Raw genomic sequence first — 20525 nt, 5'->3', positions numbered from 1 at the left:
AATTTTAAAAAAACGAAAATTTGGAGAAAAAAAACGAAATAAACGAATATACAAATTTATTTTAAGTATAATAAAATAAAACATAAAAAGCAAATGCAGATCAGAACATTTAATGAACAAAACCGGGTTCTGTACATGGCAGACGTCAGGGGAGCGTAGTCGAAAGCCGGGCGATAAAGGTTTTGTAAACGGAATCAGTCAGGACATCCACAAATCCAGAGTAGCAAAACTAAATAGCAGAAAAATCAAAGGAAAAACTAAACACGTGTGCAAGCGGTTACCAAACATTTTTTTCTCTGTGAGTTTTCAAAAAAAGGAAAAAACATTAACGTGCACCAAGTCTATGCGCTTAAGTTGCTGTCTGTTTGGTTTCCATGGTGACGCGTCTAGCTGGTTACGTGACACACACACCGCAGCCACAACAGCGCTGAATGAATGATGATCTGCTTTTATGTCATTTTTCCTTTTTTTACATTTGTTAGCTATGGCATGAAATATCTGATATTCCGATTGTCAAATATATGCAACGCAATTTATATATAACGCAAAGTATTGCAAGAAAAAGGCTAAATTAATGCGATCTTAAGACAATTTTTTAAATACTCGACGGGCCGGATTAAACAGCCTAACGGGCCGTATGTGGCCCGCGGGCCGTAGTTTGCCCACCCCTGACCTAGATCGATTTAAACGGTATAAAAACGAACATTTGTTTTTGCAATTTCTCCTCCAGTCTTTCATTCAACATTATTCACAAAATTCTAAAATTTACTTAATCTATCTGAAATATAATCCCATGCATGTTTCAGACAAGGCTTAAGCCTAGTCTCAGACTAAAATGCATGTTGGAGCCGTTTTAACTGAAAGGAACTTGTACCGACAAATATTAAAATATGTCAGTGCCATTGTTTTGTATCAAGATTCCCACCAGTAATGTTTTTTTTCTAAGGCATGTTTATTAAAGCTACTAAATGTCCTAATTGAACTATCCTGGCTTAATCTAAACCCTGTCTGTGAAACCAGGCCATGGTGTTTTTTTAAGTTCACCTTAGTGATCAAGAAAACTGAAAAATGACAAGTCATGACTTCCTGTTTCACTGGGCTCTAAATATGAAGTGACACAGGCCAAATTTTTAGTCATCCATCAGATGAGAAGACCTAGTAAGAATACAGTTATGTGTGAGAAAAGGTTGTTGAACGGCACAAATTATGAAATGGCTCAGATAATAGTTCAATTTTGGGAATTTTCTCATTTACACTATGTGAGCAATAATCAAGAAGTTAAAATCAACTGGTGATGGGGGAGGATGTGTGTCCATATTGGCCCCCCCACGCACTGAGGGTTGTTTATGAGGAGGATCAAAGTTGGAGAATTGCAGTTGCTGGTTGGGTCTCCAAAACTATGATCAGACATTATTTATATAACCACAACTTGTTTGGGAAGGTTGCAATAATTATGGCAATTATGGCAGACAGAAGCATACAATCTTCCAGCACGGCATGGATCCAAATCACATCTCAAAATGAACAACAGTTCACTGACCACAGAATGAAGGAAATAACCCCATATAAAAACCTGTGGGATGAGCTGTAGCACTAATTCTAGAGAATTTAAGAGAGTGTACGTACTCTTACCTATATACCAAATAATCCAATTCTACTCCGTTTCATGTGGATTTACAAAGGTCTGACTTTGACTTAACATACTCTATGAATCAAAAAATATACAAGAAGGTGAAATACTAAAAAATACTTAAAAAAAAAAAAAAAAGTGAGAAATAACTGCTAATTTTCTGCAACACCCAACCAGCATTCACCACAAAGGTTATGGCTGGAGGGTTTGATGGATCCTTCCACGTGGGCTATTGTAACTTCTCCCGTACACACTTTATACGTTCTTATTGGTTATCATACATGTGAAAAAAAAAATAATCAGTCTCACCCCAACAAGTCCAGATACATTTTCGATTTTTATTTTCCTTTTTGGACAGTTTATTTTCCAGTGTTATCCATAATCATTTCCTTTGTCATTTTTGCATAATTCTTATAAGGCTATTACGAGGGCCATTGCTATGGTTTCAGACCAACCTGCATAGCAATTGGAAGACCAAAAAAAGGGGCTGACACTGACCCATTAGCAAGAATGAGTATAACATGACTTGACATTTCATTGGCACAAAATTGTCTCTTTCACCCATCCAAATATTAGAATCTTTAATAAACATGAATTCTGAATATCAAAAACAAATTAAAAAGAACAAACAGTTTAGTGTACGTTTTAGAGACTTTGGGAACCTTGGGACTTCTACTGCACAAGCAACTACATCCCTGGGACTTCCAAAGTAAATGGCAGTTTGAAAATACTTTTGTAGTGAAAGTCCCTCTTTTTTAAGTCAGAAAAGTTGTAAAGGCTGCATGGAATCCTTTCCCAGAGTCAGAGAATCAGGGATGGGGACAGAGACGAGTGAAATGTCTGCAACAAAATGGCTACCCAAGGGAACGAGGCAAAAGTACAGCTGGTTACCCATTTCCTATGAATTAATTTGACTTCAACCAGAAGCAACATCTTTCCGAGGTATACAGTATATTTTTCCCAAACCCCACTGCAAAGGCAACTATGAAACAGAGCAGCTTAATAAACCAAAAAAATAACCTTTTAATGAAATAATGTTTTTGTAATTAAGTCATATCAAAAATCACTTAAACCTGGATCATTACATATCTGAAGCATGGTCAGGAGTACTTTTGTTTTCCTTCAATTTTTGATTCGCTCTAAAATGCAAACAGGTTGTCTCATTTCATACTAATTCAGGTGAACCTGGTAGAGATCACCCCTCAATAAAGAGAACAATGTTTACCACCGGTTTTGTTTTTAAGGGTCACTGAGAGACTAAATCAAGACCCTTACTAGCAGAAGTAATTTGAGCAGAGGAACTGTGCTGATATACTGGGGGTCAGAGGAAGTGGTCAGTCCATATCCAAATGGGTCAAATGAGGGATAATAGTAAAGGGGAAACCAGGAGGTTGCAACATAACCATTGAAGGACACACATTTTAAAAACGTTTGGGTCCCCATGGAGATGATCTTGCAGCAGCCACAGGTGCACCAAAACTGGGGAATTCCTCAGAGCTGCTCATATCCGGAGCCTAAAGCCAAAAACACAGGCGACAACAGGTTCAATTCCTCTATTAGTATTATGCACGAATCTATGGCTCAATTTCAGTCATTTACTCTGCAGCAGATTCTCACTCAAGACATAACATTGGTTTACCGGTGCACTGCCAGTGGTCCAAGGAGCCTCCCGCACAACAAAGCCCTTGGATGGGCCACGAGGTTCATCCATGCTGGAGGCAGTGGAACCAGAAGGCTTCATATAGGCCATTTTGGCTTCATTTTCAACTACGTCAGCCAACTAAGGGTAAGGAAAATGATATACGTTCACAAAATTAGTACTTTAAAATGAATAACTTTTAATAGTCTTCTGCCAAAGTATAGCATAATCTTACATATTCCTCCTCCAGGTTCAGAAGGTGATCAATGGCTTCATCAACCTGCTCTGGACGGCCAGTCACAGTCACTAAATTTGGATCTGCAGCTCCACTCTGAGGGAACCGAACATCAACCTGGAAAATTCAAAACAATATATAGAATATGTACAAACATTTATTAAAAGTGCATACACCATTCAAAATAGAAGTCAAATACTTGGTCCTAAAAAGATGACACCAACACCATCTCACCTTAAACTCATCCATGATCTTGCGGATTCCCTTGCCACGTGCCCCTATGATGCGAGCGTGGACTCTGCTGTCCAGGGTGATGTCTTCAGAGATCATTTCCTCCAGTTCACCCACTATAGCCTGAATGGCATCACGTGCCGCCACAGCATTTTGCTCATAGCCAGTAATGGTAATCTGATCCTAAAATACCAAAACTAAATAAATGGAATGTTTTCAAAGAAATAAGCCTTTGCTTTATCAGTGTTTAGGCTCCAGCCTGTTACCTGGTTCTCATCATTTTTCTCTGGAAACTGAATGTTGACCTCATGCTCGGTGCGGATTTGGGTGATAATGGCGCCTTTGCGTCCAATAATCTTGGGGTGATACTTGGGATCCACAGTGATGGTCAGCTTGAAGCTCCTGAGAGCCTGCAGACAAAAAAATATAAAATTTAGTAATTATATAATGAGTAATTATAGAGTGGAAATAATTTGAACAGTGTTTCATTGGCAACTCAGATTTCAAACTCACTCGATCCTCCTGTTCAGCCTGTAGCTCTTTGACACGCTCAAGAAGACCCTCTTTAGCGCGGTCAAGGTGGGAGGCCAGGCCAGTAATGGAGATAATGTGAGACTGTAACTCATGAGCAGGCACTTGAATATTAACCTGTAAGAAAATATATTTGTCAGGAATGACAGGACAACAGCAACAACAAAAAAAAAAATGCAATGCATCTCTAAACACTTCTCTAGGTTTATAATTCAACTGAAATCAGCTGTAAAGAAACCAACCTCAAACTCATCCATCATCTTGCGAATTCCACTTCCTTTTTGGCCAATTATGTAACGATGAAGCTCAAAAGGCACTTCCACCGCAATGGTCACAGGAACCAAAGCCTAAACGACAAATATTGTTTGAACAATCAACAAAATGCACCGGAATACACAAATCAGAACTGTGTACAATGGAAATGGCAGTCGCACCTTTAGCGCCTCAACAGCAGCTTCACACCTCTCCTTGCGGCCAGAGAGCACAATGACATCGCACTTCTTTGGGGCCAAAGGATCAGCAGGTTCTTTCACCTCTCCATTGGCTTCTCCATTCTCCTGAACTGGAGCATCAGCTGATGGAGCTGAATAAACAAAGGCCACAGATTTGACCTTAGGCTTGCCATAGAAATAAAATGCATGTGATTCTATTTGCATGTTCTGCAGAAAAAGACTGGGTCATAGGGGGCCTTCATTGAATATGAAGATGAATGCAAAGCTATTAAATAAAAAAAAATAAAAAAACTTACTTGAAGTTAAAGGGTAATGTTTCCCCCCTTAAAGTACTCTTGTAAACATGTTAAAAGATTAAATTTTTGCTTGCCATTTAGTGGTTCATGACCAAAAAAAAAAAAAAAGCACACTTTGGACTGCATGCATAAATGTTCCAAGGGGCACAGAATGACTTCAAGGATCATGAACTGAGACATCAAATTTTCCTTGATCTTTTGACACAGGAGGTCATTGTACAATACAAATATCCTTTCAGTTTCAGAACTCAAAACTTCCTTGTTTGTCAAAAAACTTAAAAGCTTTCATTGAAACTAAGCTCAGAAAACGACTCTCGTTTCAGATTTGTCTCATTGGTCATGCGATGAAAGACCGCCTCTGCAGAAGATCACTAATGCCTACTTCAACGTCTCCTTAGCTCTGCCTATTGATTCACACATGTAGTAGTAAATATGAGACCGGTGCAAACACAGGATTACTCCAGCGTTTTATAGTGCCAAGTTGTGGAAAAAAGTCTTCGCATTGGCATCCTTGTGATCCTAACATTAAGCAAGCGTGGATGAACCATATTTAATGAAGTTCCAGTCAGATCACGTCAGTAAGACACTTTGTTCGCTTCATTTTACTGCGGATTCATTTTTAAACGATACAGTTCGACGAAGGCTTTTCAGAGTGACAGAAAATAAAAGTCAGTAAGACGTTACAACATGTTTCATTTAAAACTCGACACTGCAAATGACAATGTATATTTTTTTTCGCTTTTTCTCTAAAAGGATGAACTATGAATATCCTAAGAACGACAGTTCATTCATAATTCCTTTTACACAAAACGCAGCAAGTCATCCTTTGTAATAAGATATTTTTCAACAACGGAAGTTTTCAAAACTACTCCCAACGTGTAATGGCGGGGACATTGAAATTTATTTTAATATGTAAAACTGTTACCCAATCATAGCAGTTTACTTCCAAGTCTTGAATGCGGCACGCCCATCAAAACGGAGTGTTTCAAAGAGAGGGTCAAAAACAGGGTAGAAAATAGCTTATTACTTCTAAATTAGGATGTTTTTGATGTAAAAATCTTGATAACAAGTGGACCTCAGAGAACATTATAAAAAAAAATATAAAAAAATGCAGATCATGAGCAGTGTTAATTTTGACAGCAAATTTTGATTTAGTTTTAGTCAGTCTTTTGACTAAAATGCCATTTAGTTTTGGTCTTATTTTAGTCATCTGAATTGTTTGTCGACGAAATACAATAAGATTTCAGTCGACTAAAATCTAATGGGTTTAGTTAAATTGTAATGCAGGGTTCACCAATCTCGGTCCTGGAGGGCCGCTGTCCCTGCAGAGTTTAGCTCCAACCAGCTCCAACACACCTGTTTGAAAGTTTCTAGTATGCCTAGTGAGACCTTGATTAGCTGGTTCAGGTGTGTTTAATTGGGGTTGGAGCTAAACTCTGCAGGACAGCGGCCCTCCAGGACCGAGATTGGTGAACCCCTGTTGTAATGCATTCAATTAGAATTTCTCTAAAGTTTCCAAACCCATTATATACTTCCAGAGAAAACCTCTATTAAAGGACAAATCCAGTGAAAAATGAACCTAGGGGTATTTAACACATGGTTACCGAGTCGATCGTTCCCTGCGATGCGTTTTCATGAAAATCGAATGTATAGAGTTTTATTTTTAAAAACAGTATAGCTCATAGCAGTAGTATATGGGGCATAGAGTAAGTAAAATTAAATCGCTAGTTAATACCACTAACAAGGCTCAAAATAGCCTCACACTAACACGGTAGCATAATGAGGGTCCTTACATACAAACCGAAGCATTGAGAACTTTGTAAGTGTACAGACAGTTTAATAAGAAGATACTTTATAAAGACAGAACATTACGCGTTTACATCCAGGATCCATCTTGGAAAACAGTCTCGACTAATCGAGCCACGAACGCCGTGCTACGTTAGATTTCACAAACGTAACTCCTATCGACCAGCTATCCTATCGACGGCGTTCGTGGCTCGATTAGTCGAGACTGTTTTCCAAGATGGATCCTGCATGTAAACGCGTAATATACTGTCTTTATAAAGTATCTTCTTATTAAACTGTCTGTACACTTACAAAGTTCTCAATGCTTCGGTTTGTATGTAAGGACCCTCATTATGTTACCGTGTTAGTGTGAGGCTATTTTGAGCCTTGTTAGTGGTATTAACTAGCGATTTAATTTTACTTACTCTATGCCCCATATACTACTGCTATGAGCTATACTGTTTTTAAAGATAAAACTCTATACATTCGATTTTCATGAAAACGCATCGCAGGGAACGATCGACTCGGTAACCATGTGTTAATTACCCCTAGGTTCATTTTTCACTGGAATTGTCCTTTAACCTAATATGAATGATTTTAAAGTTTGAACATGCAATACAGACACCGATTTAACTGCTGTGACAAAGAAAAAAATATCTTTAAATTAATCCTAAAGTAGAACACGGTCTTTTCAATGAATGATATATGCATTCTTTAAAACAACTTGCATACATTCTTTATTCTTTCAAGCAGACATATTTATTTGTATAAATTAAATATAATTAATCCTTATTAAAACTATTAAATAGCAGTGAATGCTTCTTTTTCTTTTGTTGTTTGATTAATATTAAGGGGACAGACTGCATTAGGTTTATTACGCACTGTCACTTTAAGACCAAATGTGCACGGATCCAATTGCACTTGCGTGAACTCGACAATCGACTGCTGTGGACTTCGACCGAAAACAGGATGTAAATACAGGTATGAGCGCTGATGCAGATCCGATATTCTGTTTACGTTCTGTTAAGACATAACCGACTGTTTACGTGAATACTCTCCAAAACGGACATTTAGACAATGTTGACAATCTGTCCATTCAGACACGAAAGAGAGCTTAATTCAGGACTCGCATATGTACAGCTCTATGTGCATGGCTGCACGCTTCAGGTACGTGAGCATAGAAAACCGTACCAAATACAGCTTTCTATTACCTCTTATTCAGATCTATCCATACATCTGCTCTTCTCTTTCTCCCAGACGTTTACATTTTTGAATGTTTTATGAGACATGCATCCAGCACATGCCAACTCATGCCCCGCCAGGTAGATCAGCATGTTACAATTCACATCTACCACAAACGCAAAACATCAGTTCTGACTGGATCTCTTCCCAAAATATCCCTCCCTAACATTTGTCAACGAATAAAAACTAGACGAAAATGTTAGATCAACAGATTTGTCAGTTTTTGTCATTCAAAATTTTCGTTTATGAAAAAAAAAGTCATTGACGAAAATAAATGACAAATTATTTGTCAACAAAATTAACACCGTTCATGAGTCATGCCACCTTTAAGCATTTGAATTAATACCTTAACATTCAAATCTAACTTAAGATGCTTAAAAACCACACAAAATCAATATACAAACATTTGTCTTTGAACATTTCTGGAATACAGAACATACCTCAACAAAACAAATCATGGTTAATTTTATAAATAGTTTAGACAATAACAGCAGAAATAACGGAAAAAAGCTTCCCCACATCTTACCCTTACTGTTAGTTATACCAAATTGCCATCACTGAAATGTAAATTTAAGTGTTAATGTGATATCACAACAATGAAGATTTCAAGATGTCATTTTGGTGTCTTATTGTACAAGGGAGTTGAGCCTTTTATTTCAAAAGATCAAGAAACATTTGATTTTCCCTGATATAGCCTTTAATTATCGACAGTCATTGTGGTATTTACCTTGCTGGTCCTCTCTATCTGGAAACTTGATCTGCACATTGTGGTCTTTAGTAATCTGCTGTATGCGAGAGCCCTTCGGCCCCATTATTGAGCGGTGGAACTTCTGAGTGATCACACACTCCATGGTCACTTGCGCATCCTGCAGATTTAGGGAATGTACAGTCCATTACATCCTTAAAACAGCACAATAACTGCAGTTGTCCGAGATGGGAACTGCATTCATTTATTGCAGATTTTTACATCTACTCACCAAATCGTCAATCAACTCCAGCATGCGTTTCTTGGCAGCCTCCACACAATCTTTGGCTCCCTTTAGGGTGACCTTATCACTCTGAGAGCCAGTTCGGGGGAAACTGACTATAACACCACCATACTCATCAGCGATGTCCCTCAGGACTTGGCCACGACGCGCCACAAAGAAACGATGGTGCTTGGGATCGACGATCATGGAATCCTCAACAACATTATCCTGATATTAGAAATATGAGAGCAAAAGGAAACCAGTCAGAAGATACTAATATTTTACTGATCAGTGTTGGGGTTAAAATAGATGAACATTGGGACTAACCAAGCTCTTAATGAGTGCCTCCAGCTCTTTCTGTGCTTCTACTACAGCTTCCTCTGTACCGATGACTGTGATCAGCTCCTGATCCTTATCTTCAGCAGTAGGGAAGATGATCCTGGCGCCTGTGCTGTCCCGTACTTTGCGGATATTTGCACCTCCTTTTCCAATAAGGAACTTGTGGTATTCAGGTTTGGCACGAAGCTCAACTGTGTGGCTTTTAGTTTGCTATTAAAAAACAAGTTGATTAAAGTACATTAAATTTTTAAGAGTAACAATCACTGGGCTTGTGTTAAAAGCAGTTTGGATACTTGTACTAACAAAGCCTGTGCCCAAATAACATTCCAAGCATAACACCAGTATTACCGGCTTTAAGTTTCAAGTTCTTCAAGGAAACCCATCCCTTCAAACATACCTTCTCTTCTGCCAGGGACAGCAGCTGTTTCTTGGCTTTCTCAACCTCCTCCGCTGGGCCTCTGATTGTCACTGCATCGATGCCAGAGCCCTCCGTTGGGAAATGGATATGCACGCCACCACACTCCTCCATGATGGAACGCACAAAACGCCCCTTAGAACCAATTAGGGAATTGTGCAGTTTTGAGGGGATGGACACCTCCATCTCTGTAATATTTGCCTGCACAGATAATTGAGAACAACGAATAAATTATCTTCAATCCACATTCACATACTATTCAAATGTTTGGGGTGTGTAATGTTTTTAAAAAGAAATCTCTAATGTTCACCAAGGTTGCATTTACTTGAGCAAAAATAAAGTCAAAACTATATGAACCGTTTTTAAACTGTTTTAAAGCCTAAACTTTTAAAATGCCCCTATTGTGGAATTTTAAAGGTTCCTAACTTTATTTTGGAGTTTTCCTACAATAGATTTACATGCATCCAAGGTCAAAACTCATTTTCTCATAATATACACTGCACAGCACCTCTTTAAGTGTCTGAAAACTGTTTGTTCGAAGATTCTGTCTCTCTAAACCCTCCCTTCGGAGAGCCTACTATGCTCTGATTATTCAGATGGCCCAAGTATGGTCTACTGCTTACAGTGTGTGTCAAACGAAACGCCTATTACCATATCTAAAATTTCAGCTCCCAGAGGCTTCCTCAGCACTTGTTTACACAGTGATACGAACAGTGACAATGGCGTCCATTTTACTGTATCAATTCGAGCCAGAATCCTTTTTCTTTTGATGTACAGAAATCTTTGTCTTCTCAACATCACGAACTAAACACTTCCAAGCCTCAGCTACAACTACAGTGTTTTGGCGGATCCAAGTAGACGTTTGCGGGCAGCCAATTTTGTCAGCTATTTTTACATTTAGTCTTAGTCCAGTGTGCCTTGCCCCGTTTTCATTCAAATGTACTTTTTAGTTTTAATTTTATTTAGTTAACCTTGCCCCATTTTCATTCAATCAAGTTTTAGTCGACAAAGCCTGGGCAATTTAGTCCAGTCTGTCAATGAAAACGTAGTCATATTTTCATCATGCTGCATAATGGTTAAATTGATAATAGGCTAATGATTATTTTGCTTAAAATTATAAAAATCACAACAATTGTTTTAAATTCTTGAAATCTGGAAACCGCAAGCATTAAAAATCGTAGCAGCTTGTTAAAAACAGTCTGTTATACAAAAGCAAAGAGGTTTTAGTAATGCTTTTATTTTTTAAACTACATTTTAGTCTCAACAATATTGTATGTTGATATAGTCACAGTTATCTTTTAATGACGTTGGTGTCGTCTTATCGTCTCATCTTAGTCATGGAAGAAAAGGTCAAAGAATATTTTTCGTCATAGATTTCTTTAACGAAATTAACACTAGACCATAGTCTGGCATTATGCAAATGTGTTACAAACCTACGTAGGAATTATTGACGACTCGTTTAGGCAGTTCAGAATAGATTATTTGTTTTAGGATAACTATTTGATGTGCACTTTGATTTTTAAATCTTTGCAGACCTTTTCCATTCACAAACACACTACTATATTACACACTGCATGAATGGTAACATTCAAAAAAGCGTAATAGGGGCCTTTTAACAAATGTGATTGACATTTAACCTCACATTAAAGTTGATTTAAAAAAAAAAAAAAATTAAAAAAAAAAAACTCACCAGTTCTTTCTGAATGGCAAGGATTCTGGTTTTTGCTGCCTCACAGTTTGCCTTCTTCCCAGTGATGACAATCATTTCAGAGTTGCTGTTTTCGGCAGGTAGGTCAATCTTAGTGTTAGTCTCTTCACGAATCTAATAAAGAAAAAAGCACCAGTAAAGTAAACCGTCTGTGAATGGACGAACGTGCAAGTCTAAAATGTAACTACTCACCTTCTTTATATTTGCTCCTCCTTTGCCAATTATGTTTTTGTGGAATTGCTTGAAAATGGGAACTGAGACAGAAAAGCTGTTCTCAACCTGGAAAAAGAACAAAAGTAGGCTAGTTTAAGAAAAGGCTAAAAATTGACTTATTTCACAGATTGTTAAGCCCAAAACACAGAGTCTTTCAAAATCCATTGGATTGTGTGCACTAGCACAGGCGGTCAACATAGGTACTACAAAGTTTCATTCTTGTCCTGTGTCTGTTATTACTCTATAGAAGCTGACAGATAAAATTGCCTTTGTATTCATTTAAACTAGAGCTCCATGCATTTCTTAATCCGGTCACACAAGCATTCGTCAATGTGGGAGTCTATTGCCGTTGCAGCAAATTTGCCAAAATTCTAGTTGCACGCTGTACGCATACCCTCGTGTGTAAAAACTTAAGCATACTACGGGCTTTAAGGCCCATTTACACCATAACTATATTGTTAATTTTAATTAAAAGGAATAGGGAACACCACAGCAACAACAATATATTTGGAAACGCTTTCAGAATAACTTTTTTCAGCTGATTAACAAAAAAAATAAAAAAAATACACAAAACCAGCCAATAAAAATACACACCCAACTTTAAAGTGGCAGACAACAGACCTGCTGCCTGTGCTATATAATATAAAGATAATAGATATAATAAACTATGTAATTGTTCATTGTGTGGATACTAATATAGCACTTGACACACACTCTATATACACTTTTGACACTCTATACTGTGCTTAGAACATGACAGACATGGGGTGTATCAATCAGCTCCATTGTTAAGTAGTAAGTGCACTGACAAGGGATTTCCAGGACTTTCAATTTACAAAGATGGACAGTAAATAAAACCAATAAACATTTAGATGTTAAGTGGATCAAAACCATTGCCATTGTGTTTGTGTTCCTGATATATTGATTCACAATATCAGCAAATGAGTAAAAAGACACGGCAAAAGAAAATTCAGGAAAAATTACAAAAATGCGTTTACCATTTCAGCCACCACTTTCTGCATAAACTTTGCACATTTTTCCACCTCAGTGCGAGGCCCACGCAGTTGTACAATGTCACTTTTCTGCGCTGGGTCAGGGAAGTTGATGATGACCTGAAAGCAAGGGGGAAGAAAGATTATTTCTCCCTTATATGCAAACAAAAACATGTGATTGGAAAAATAAACCATGCATCCCAAAACACTTACCTCAGGGAACTTATCCCGAACTTCCTTAATTTTCTCCCCTTTCTGTCCGATGATGGCTCGATGAAAACGCTGTTCAATGATCATGTCCTTTGTACGCTCATTCTCCTGTTGAAATCATGACATTCTTAGAGACTTTAAGTCAAGAGTTGCCAGGCAACTCCTGCAAATAGCCCAGAGGATTTTATACTCCGAGGCTGGGGTTTTTTGGGGTTTTTTCCCACCGACACACATGCACCTGACTCCACTTTAAGAATTATGCAAACCAATTTACAGCAGACAGAAATTATAGAGTAAACCATTTAAGACAAACGCAACCGTTACACACATATAACAAATGATAAACCCTAAACGAAAGAACACCGAAGAGAGAACGGTAAACAGAGCCGCCTTTATTCAATTACAAATCCATCCAACTTGCCATGCGTGACGCTAGCTCCAGCAGCTCCTTCTTGGCCTCCTGCACACCCTGGGGATCACCCTCGATACGGATAAGGTTACTCTTCTCATGGTCAGGTGGAATGCGGACTGACACTTTGTGCAGTTCCTTTATGCGGTTAACTAGGTGTGGAGAGAAAAGCACATGTGTTATGTGTTTGCATAATATCTGCTTTAAATTTCACAACAGCTGTATACTCACTGTTTGCACCGCTTTTCCCAATTAAGTGTCGGTGGAACTTGGGGTCCACACTTATCTCAGTGTAGTCCATTCGACTAACCTATAAAGAACACATGAAAACCAACCAAACTGTTTAGGACACATTGAGGAGAAAAAATAAAGCAAGTGGAAACCTATGTTTTTCATGTAATAGGGAGATTAGTCTTACCAAATCTGTAACGATTTCTTGAATCTGGCCCTGTACTATCTGTACGTCTTTAGTGGGCCCCTCCAGCGTGATCTTGTCCTCACCTTCGGTGAACTCAATGTGCACCTGTTAATAAACAGAGCATAACAGGGTCAGTTCACCCAAAATGCCATCATTTACTCACCCTCGTGTCATTCCAAACCCATAAGATAATATATGTTCATCTGCAGAACACAAATGACAATATTTTAATAAAACCTGAGAGAATACTTTCCCCTCCACTGAAAATCCATTTCGCCAAAACTTTGACGCTTCAAAAAGTTCATAAAGACCTTACATCATAAAAGTAATCCATATAAATCAAGCGGTTTAAGCCAAGTCTTCTGAAGAGACGAAATCGATTATTTAACCTAGGCTTTTAAATCACATAATGAACATAGATCAATGCACAAACATAGAGCACATCAAATATGGGCAATGGAAGTTCATGAACTATTGAGGTTTCTTGTTTTTAACTCTTTCCCCTCCATTGACGTAATTTTCTGTAATTTATGACAACGCTTCCCCGCCATTGACAATTGATCAATGTTCATATACGAGTAAAAGCTTACATTAAATGTTCAAAGCAACTGCGATCTTGAAATAAATCAGTTCATATAGATTATATATGGATTACTTTTAAAATTATTTTGAAGCATCAACACTTTAGTTTAATGGTCTTTTAATATAGGAATAATAAAAAAAAGTGAATTTTTCCTTTAATGCACTTCTTGATCTGATTGTCTTTAGAAACTCATCAGCAGCAACAGAGAACAAGTAAATGCTCATACTGTTGCTTCCAGGATATGTATCATTTTATAAGACTTATATGAAATGATTAATGTATCTGCAACTACTGTGTGCTTCTTGGCTCAAGCCCCATGTCATTCTGAACTACCTGTGCTGGTTGATGCATTTACTGCAACCTTTGAACAGTCACTCTGACATGTAACTGGTCAAAAACATCTGTTGAAAATGATCAACATCTACACATGCCCCTCAAGGAGCAAAACGATGGATATTCAGGCCAAGCACTCTGATGTGATAAGGGAAAAGTTGACTCGCCTTGGGCATTTGCTGCGTGATCTTTGCCAGATTCTGTCCTTTCTTGCCAATAATGAAACGATGAAGCCAAGAGGGAGCAGAGACTGAGGACACAGTGTAGCTGTTAGCCTGTGCAGAGAGAGTAAGGGTCAAAGGTTACAGTCAAATTGATAGCCCTTCTACCATTACATTTTTAATACATTTCCTAAATTAAAGCGAAAAGAAAAAAGCACAAAAGGAGCTTGAGGGAAAGAATTCTTGTACGGAAACATAGGGGGAGGAAAACAGGCTTGTTTACCTTGGCATATACTTCAGTGAGTGCCTGGCCCAGCCGGTCTGGCTCCCCACGCAGGATTACTGTCTCTGAGCTGCTGTCGAGGGGTGGGATCTCGACCGAGACGCCGGTCCTGTCCAGGATCTCTTGCAGGGTGTTACCCTTAGGCCCAATCACATACTTATGCTGAGATTTCTTCACCTCCACTGCAATAGTGGTTGCATTCTTCTTCTGAAAGGAGCAAAAGGCCACATTTTAAACATCTTCCTCAGTCGCTTTCAGGTTTATCATTACTTATTTCACATGGATATGCAGTCCAGTGAGTTTCAGCAGCATACTGTGGATTTAGAAAAGTCAATAAAAGTCCATTAATTACTGTCATTGCTCACCTTCTCCTCATAAATCTTCTTGATCTTGGCCAAGGCCAGGGCCACCTGCTCTTTTTCCCCAGTGATGACAATCTCAGTTTTGTTCACACTGGGTGGAGGGACATTAATGCGAGCTCCCGTCTCCTGCATCAATTCCCCCACCAGCTTGCTATAAGCTCCAGTGAGGAAGGGGTGGTACACCTTTTCAATGTTAATTCTCTCCACAGCACGCTTATCCTGCAATTTATTGAAAACATGATCATCATCACCACCACCACCATCTTCTAGATTTAATCTGATACATAACTGTGTGATAACAGAGTTAAACAAAAAATGGAATAAAGTTCCAGACCTGCTCGGCAGAGATGAGCAGGATCTCGTGCTTGGCCTTCTCCAAGCCTTCCTTGGTTCCAGAGATCTTGATCAGGTTACTGGGGTCTTCGGGTCTAGGGATCTGGATCTTGGTGGCAGTCTTCAGCTCGAGCTCCTGCAGCTTCTCCCCATTCTTGCCGATGACAAAGCGATGATGTTCTTTGGGGATGGCCACAGTAGCTGAAGCCTGTTGTAAAGTAAAATATTTTACAACTATTATAATTCTGAGAAATACCGACAAGCTGACAAGTTATTTTCATGACCAATAGCAATAAATTGTCAGAATTAAAATTGTATGCTATCATCTAAATAAATGTTTAAACATAAAAACTAAAAAGCAAGTGTTTAAACAGTACAAGTGAAATGAATACTCATTTTGAAATTTGCAATACATTAACACTTTAATTAGTATTTTAAAGATTAACTAGCTTAACCAGCGTCATATGATGATAACAGTAACTTAAATTTAAAAACAGAGCAAATTAGCACACAATTAAATAGACATTTTATATTTATATATATTTTTATAAATAAACTACTAATACTGGCTGATAACCAATATAATGCCAATATAATGTGCCTTTCTACAAGCTGCCCAAAACATGTTATAAGCATAACAATTATATTACCTGAGTCTGCAGTCGGGACACAATCTCTTTGCGGGCTTTCATGACAGCGTCATGTTTCCCAGAGACCATTATGGAGAGGCCTTGGTCTTTAGCCATGGAGAGTTCCAGGTGGGCTCCAGTCTTGTGCATGATGTCAAGACACACTTTAGCCTGGTCTCCTTCTCCAAACTGGTTTATGTCCTTGTACTTGCGCTCTTCCAGAGGCACATGGAAAACCTGTATTTATCCAAGCGGAAAAAAGTCAAACCAATGAATAACCATTCTCCAGGTAAGATAGTGACTGTAACTAGCTCGTTCGCCATACCTGGGTAATTATTGAGGACTTGAGAGGTTTGAGTTTAGACGTCCAGGCATTTCCAGTCTCCTGTACCCCCTCTGGCAAAGGCTTTTCAGGCAGAGGGGGAAAGGCATCCTTGTAGGTGGGGAGGCTATCCTCCTCTTCAACACCGCTAGAGCCCGCCACAGCAGCTAACGGGAAAGAGAGGTACAACGTTCAGCATTCACATTGCCACTGAATGGTTACGGACAAGTCAAAATGACCAAAACCACCATTTACCTTTGACCTGCTCTGGCAGAAGGCCACTGCGGTGCTCATTAAAGCTTTCTTGCGTAAGTACAGCGACTGAGCTCATGGTCGAAATCCCACGTTTACACGGAGTCCGAGTGTGCCACTAGGATAGGAAGAGCTCAGGTGATTACTACATAAAAGGAACAGTGCCTGGCTGAAGTTATGACCAAGATAAAACAAAATACAACCTGGCAGTTAAGATATGAACCATTTGTCAACATGGGTGGAGCTTATACCTTTTCACGATAACAGATTAAAGTCAGCAGCATGACAAATTCACACCAAAATGAAAATGCATGTTATTGATTTTATTGTGAATGATTCATCCATGTAGGTTTCATTAAAAAAAATTACATTTCATAACTCGATCTTCCAGTGAAATGACAGACTTCTCTCTGGTGACATAAGTCAGACTTCTCCAATCATTTACTCCACTTAAACCCTGCCTCTTTCTTCCATGCAGCCTCCATCCAATCAAAAACAAATGATAGAATCAAGTCACCACCCAAATCTTTTTCGATAATCAATTTCACCCTCAAAAACAATACAGAAAAAAGATCTGTCGCCACTTACGATTTCATCGCAACTTTATAGAAAGGGGAAAACTATATTTTGGAAAAGAACTTCATGATTTCACAAAATAATGTGGTTTTGTTCAGAGCAAAATAAGTGAACACTGCCTGTAGGAGCAAATTTAAAACACTGTTTAAGGACTTATCCATTTTGTGGAAGGTCAAAGTTGCCCATCTGTTACCTTGGACAAGGGCTAATTCTAAGCCATGGAGTTAAATGAACGAGCTCTAAAGCTAAGAGGATTTCCCCACTAACCCTTATTTGTTGTACCCCTAGCATGCAGGGCAGCAAAAAGAGAATTTTTTTCTACTTCGTAAATAGAAGTTCCACAAAGCACGCTCGTATTTAATTGAAAACATGCACGCCACACCTCAGTGAAACGTCTACTTGGCAGACTGCTCTCCTACTCCCCGCACAGGACTGTGAGGAAACTAAAAAGACATGGACATAAAAGCTGAGGCTATTGTTACAGCCATGCAGCCTTGAGTTATGAAAGACCACTTATATTCACTGCTGAAATTACAACGTCAAAGACTTGCATGGCTCTTCAAAAGTAGGTAGCGAAAATGGTGTGCAGAAATTATACAGTAAAATGGAAGACTATAGATGGACTAACCCTTGGGATAATTGGCTAATCACTATTGTATTAAGTCATACAACATTCTTTCCAGTTCACTGTGACAATCTGGCCCCTCAAACGCAAACTCCAAACCTCTCTACACAGTACAAGGCTGTTTTAATGTGCTTTTCTCTGAATACCCCTTCCAGGGCCTCTTCCTCTACAGGCCTCCTAAAGACTTGGACCCAGAGGCTAAACACATACATACAGCTCCTCAAGGCAGATCAAAAGCACTCCTGGGAAGCTGATCTACAAACCGAACACTAAAAAAATACTTCAGATGCTCAAATTACATTTAATCATATGACCACTCATAAGATTTGATCTTAATGATCACGGCACACAACTTGTGATCCCATGGCTACAAACAAGACAAACAAGATTCTTGCAGTTCAAAGCAAACATTAGACCTGTCAGCAAATTAATCTAGTAGAAACAAGGCGGTGGTCATTGATCTTACCAGCTAAATGGTCAGTTACCAGATAATCCGTCCTGTAAAGCTGCCCGTTCGTGTCAGCCTGCCAGCTTTTGCCTAAGACAAAACAGAATCAAGGGGAAATGGGGGGGGGAAATCAGACTGTCACTGATGATGCAAAACCACTTTAGTTTGCCATAACTTAGTTACACGTGGCATAATTTGTTTGCATTTCATTTGACCTTGCATAATTATTTAAATACATGCAAATGTGACTCATTAAAGCTGGAAATGGGAACTAAAAGACTGATAAATCATGTTCAGTCACCTACTTGTGATCTTCGTTCACGAATTTCAATTATTAAATCATAACCATGCTTAAAGATACATTGAATATACTCGCAAACATGTGCATAAATACTTAAAATACGCAAAATTAAACAAAAAAACAAATGTCTTTAAGTGTTGAAATGGCCCTCTCGCGTCTTGCTAACGTGGCCATTCCTGCGTATGTCAGATTTAAATATGGCGGATTTACATCGGAATTCCTCTCAGAATGGCACAAAAGGGGAGACTGGGATAATAGCTCAACGTATTTTTAATAAACACAATGTTTTGTGTGTCTAAAAAACGACTTTTGTATGTAAAATCTTCACAGCACTGCTACATGCGCGCTACGTCAACTCATGACACGCCATGCTAACGGCTAACGGAGTAGGAAAGACGGATTTCTCGTTTAACACTTGATTTCTCAACAATTCACATCTAGAAACATTTAAATCCCGGGAGAGGTTGATGGGTATATATTTAATAGAATTAGTGGTGTCTGTCGTTGTAAGATACGTCAGTTTTTGTGGTTTTCGGAGATGAAAAACTTGTCCTGGCTAGACACCAACTCCAGTAAACTTTGAGTTGCGCGTGCGCGACAGTGACACGTACACCAGCTAGCGCAAGCGCTAACACACTGGATTAGGAAAACTTTACTCTTATTGATCCATTATCACCTAATACTCCGAGATTGACAACGCCTAACAAGTATGATCTAAAAACACGACCTTTGCTGATGGCCGAGTGTGAATGTTTATTCAAGATCAGCATTAGTGACTGTCCACACAAAGTCCACGTAGGCATTAGATCAAAGGGTGAAACAGTGGGGAGAAATTGACATGGAGTCGAGCCAGAGCACATTTGCACGGCAGAACGTTCCTCTAACGATGTACGTGTACCAGAAGTCACGAAGGAGTAAAGCAGACGTTCGGATGTATAACATATACTGATTGATTTGGAGAATGAAGAGTGACTTACTTGTGTTTGTGTTCCCGTCTGCCCTGTGTGGTGCAGAAGCTTGTAGTGAAACTCCACTGGCGAAAGGGAGGAGCAGCAGCCTGTGAGTTATATAGCTCAAGTCTCCTCCAATCACATTCCCTCACGTCACTGCCCGTGCAGATCATGCATTTCTCTCTGGAGAGGGTTTCTTAAGATCATATTTTTCTTACTGGTTGAGGTGTCAGTGTTATTTCTCTGTATTTTTTTTCTCTTTCTCTTTCCTTTTAATTTTATGTTAATGTATTCAGTGCTGTTTCTTTTTTTTGCAAATAAATAAATAATTATCTCTGGAGAAAAAAAAAACGGTGTTCAAATGTAGTGGTGGGGATTTGTGGATTTATCTCAGTAAGAGTCTTTTCATCAGAAAGATTCGTTCACTCGTTATTTATGCAGGTTACATCAGCAGTAGGCAGTGGCTGAATCCGAAATCGCCCCCTAAACCCTCATTCACTATTCCCTACGTTAGTTTAACTCGAAAGAATGAATGAAAAAGAGTGAGAGAATTCGGACATATGTGGGATTGAATGAGTGTAGTCAATAACGTCCACTATGGTTTCGGATACCAAATGGCCTCAATAATGCCCTGTTTGAGGGTATAGGGAGTGA

The 20525-nt window shown here is 38.8% G+C and overlaps 1 protein-coding gene across 1 annotated transcript; it reads right to left on the bottom strand.

The window, feature by feature from the left end:
- Positions 1-1948: 1948 nt before the first annotated feature.
- On the bottom strand, positions 1949-19973 carry hdlbpa (high density lipoprotein binding protein a). Its single transcript, XM_084128761.1, has 28 exons — positions 19899-19973; positions 18639-18710; positions 16975-17089; positions 16723-16886; positions 16419-16634; positions 15770-15976; positions 15439-15654; positions 15074-15280; positions 14797-14904; positions 13714-13818; positions 13527-13605; positions 13308-13447; positions 12890-12994; positions 12683-12796; positions 11664-11750; positions 11454-11585; positions 9746-9964; positions 9337-9558; positions 9019-9237; positions 8769-8907; positions 4701-4849; positions 4509-4613; positions 4249-4383; positions 4002-4145; positions 3739-3918; positions 3505-3621; positions 3270-3410; positions 1949-3144 (listed from the first exon to the last, which is right to left on the bottom strand). Exons 3-28 carry the CDS (start codon positions 17048-17050, stop codon positions 3052-3054), a joined length of 3819 nt encoding a protein of 1272 aa, XP_083984887.1. The 5' UTR covers positions 17051-17089; positions 18639-18710; positions 19899-19973; the 3' UTR covers positions 1949-3051.
- Positions 19974-20525: the final 552 nt, after the last annotated feature.

This window comes from Abramis brama (genome assembly GCF_963993115.1).
Source record: "Abramis brama genome assembly, chromosome: 11".
Classification (NCBI taxonomy): domain Eukaryota; kingdom Metazoa; phylum Chordata; class Actinopteri; order Cypriniformes; family Leuciscidae; genus Abramis; species Abramis brama.
This window is presented reverse-complemented; position numbering and strand designations above follow the sequence as displayed.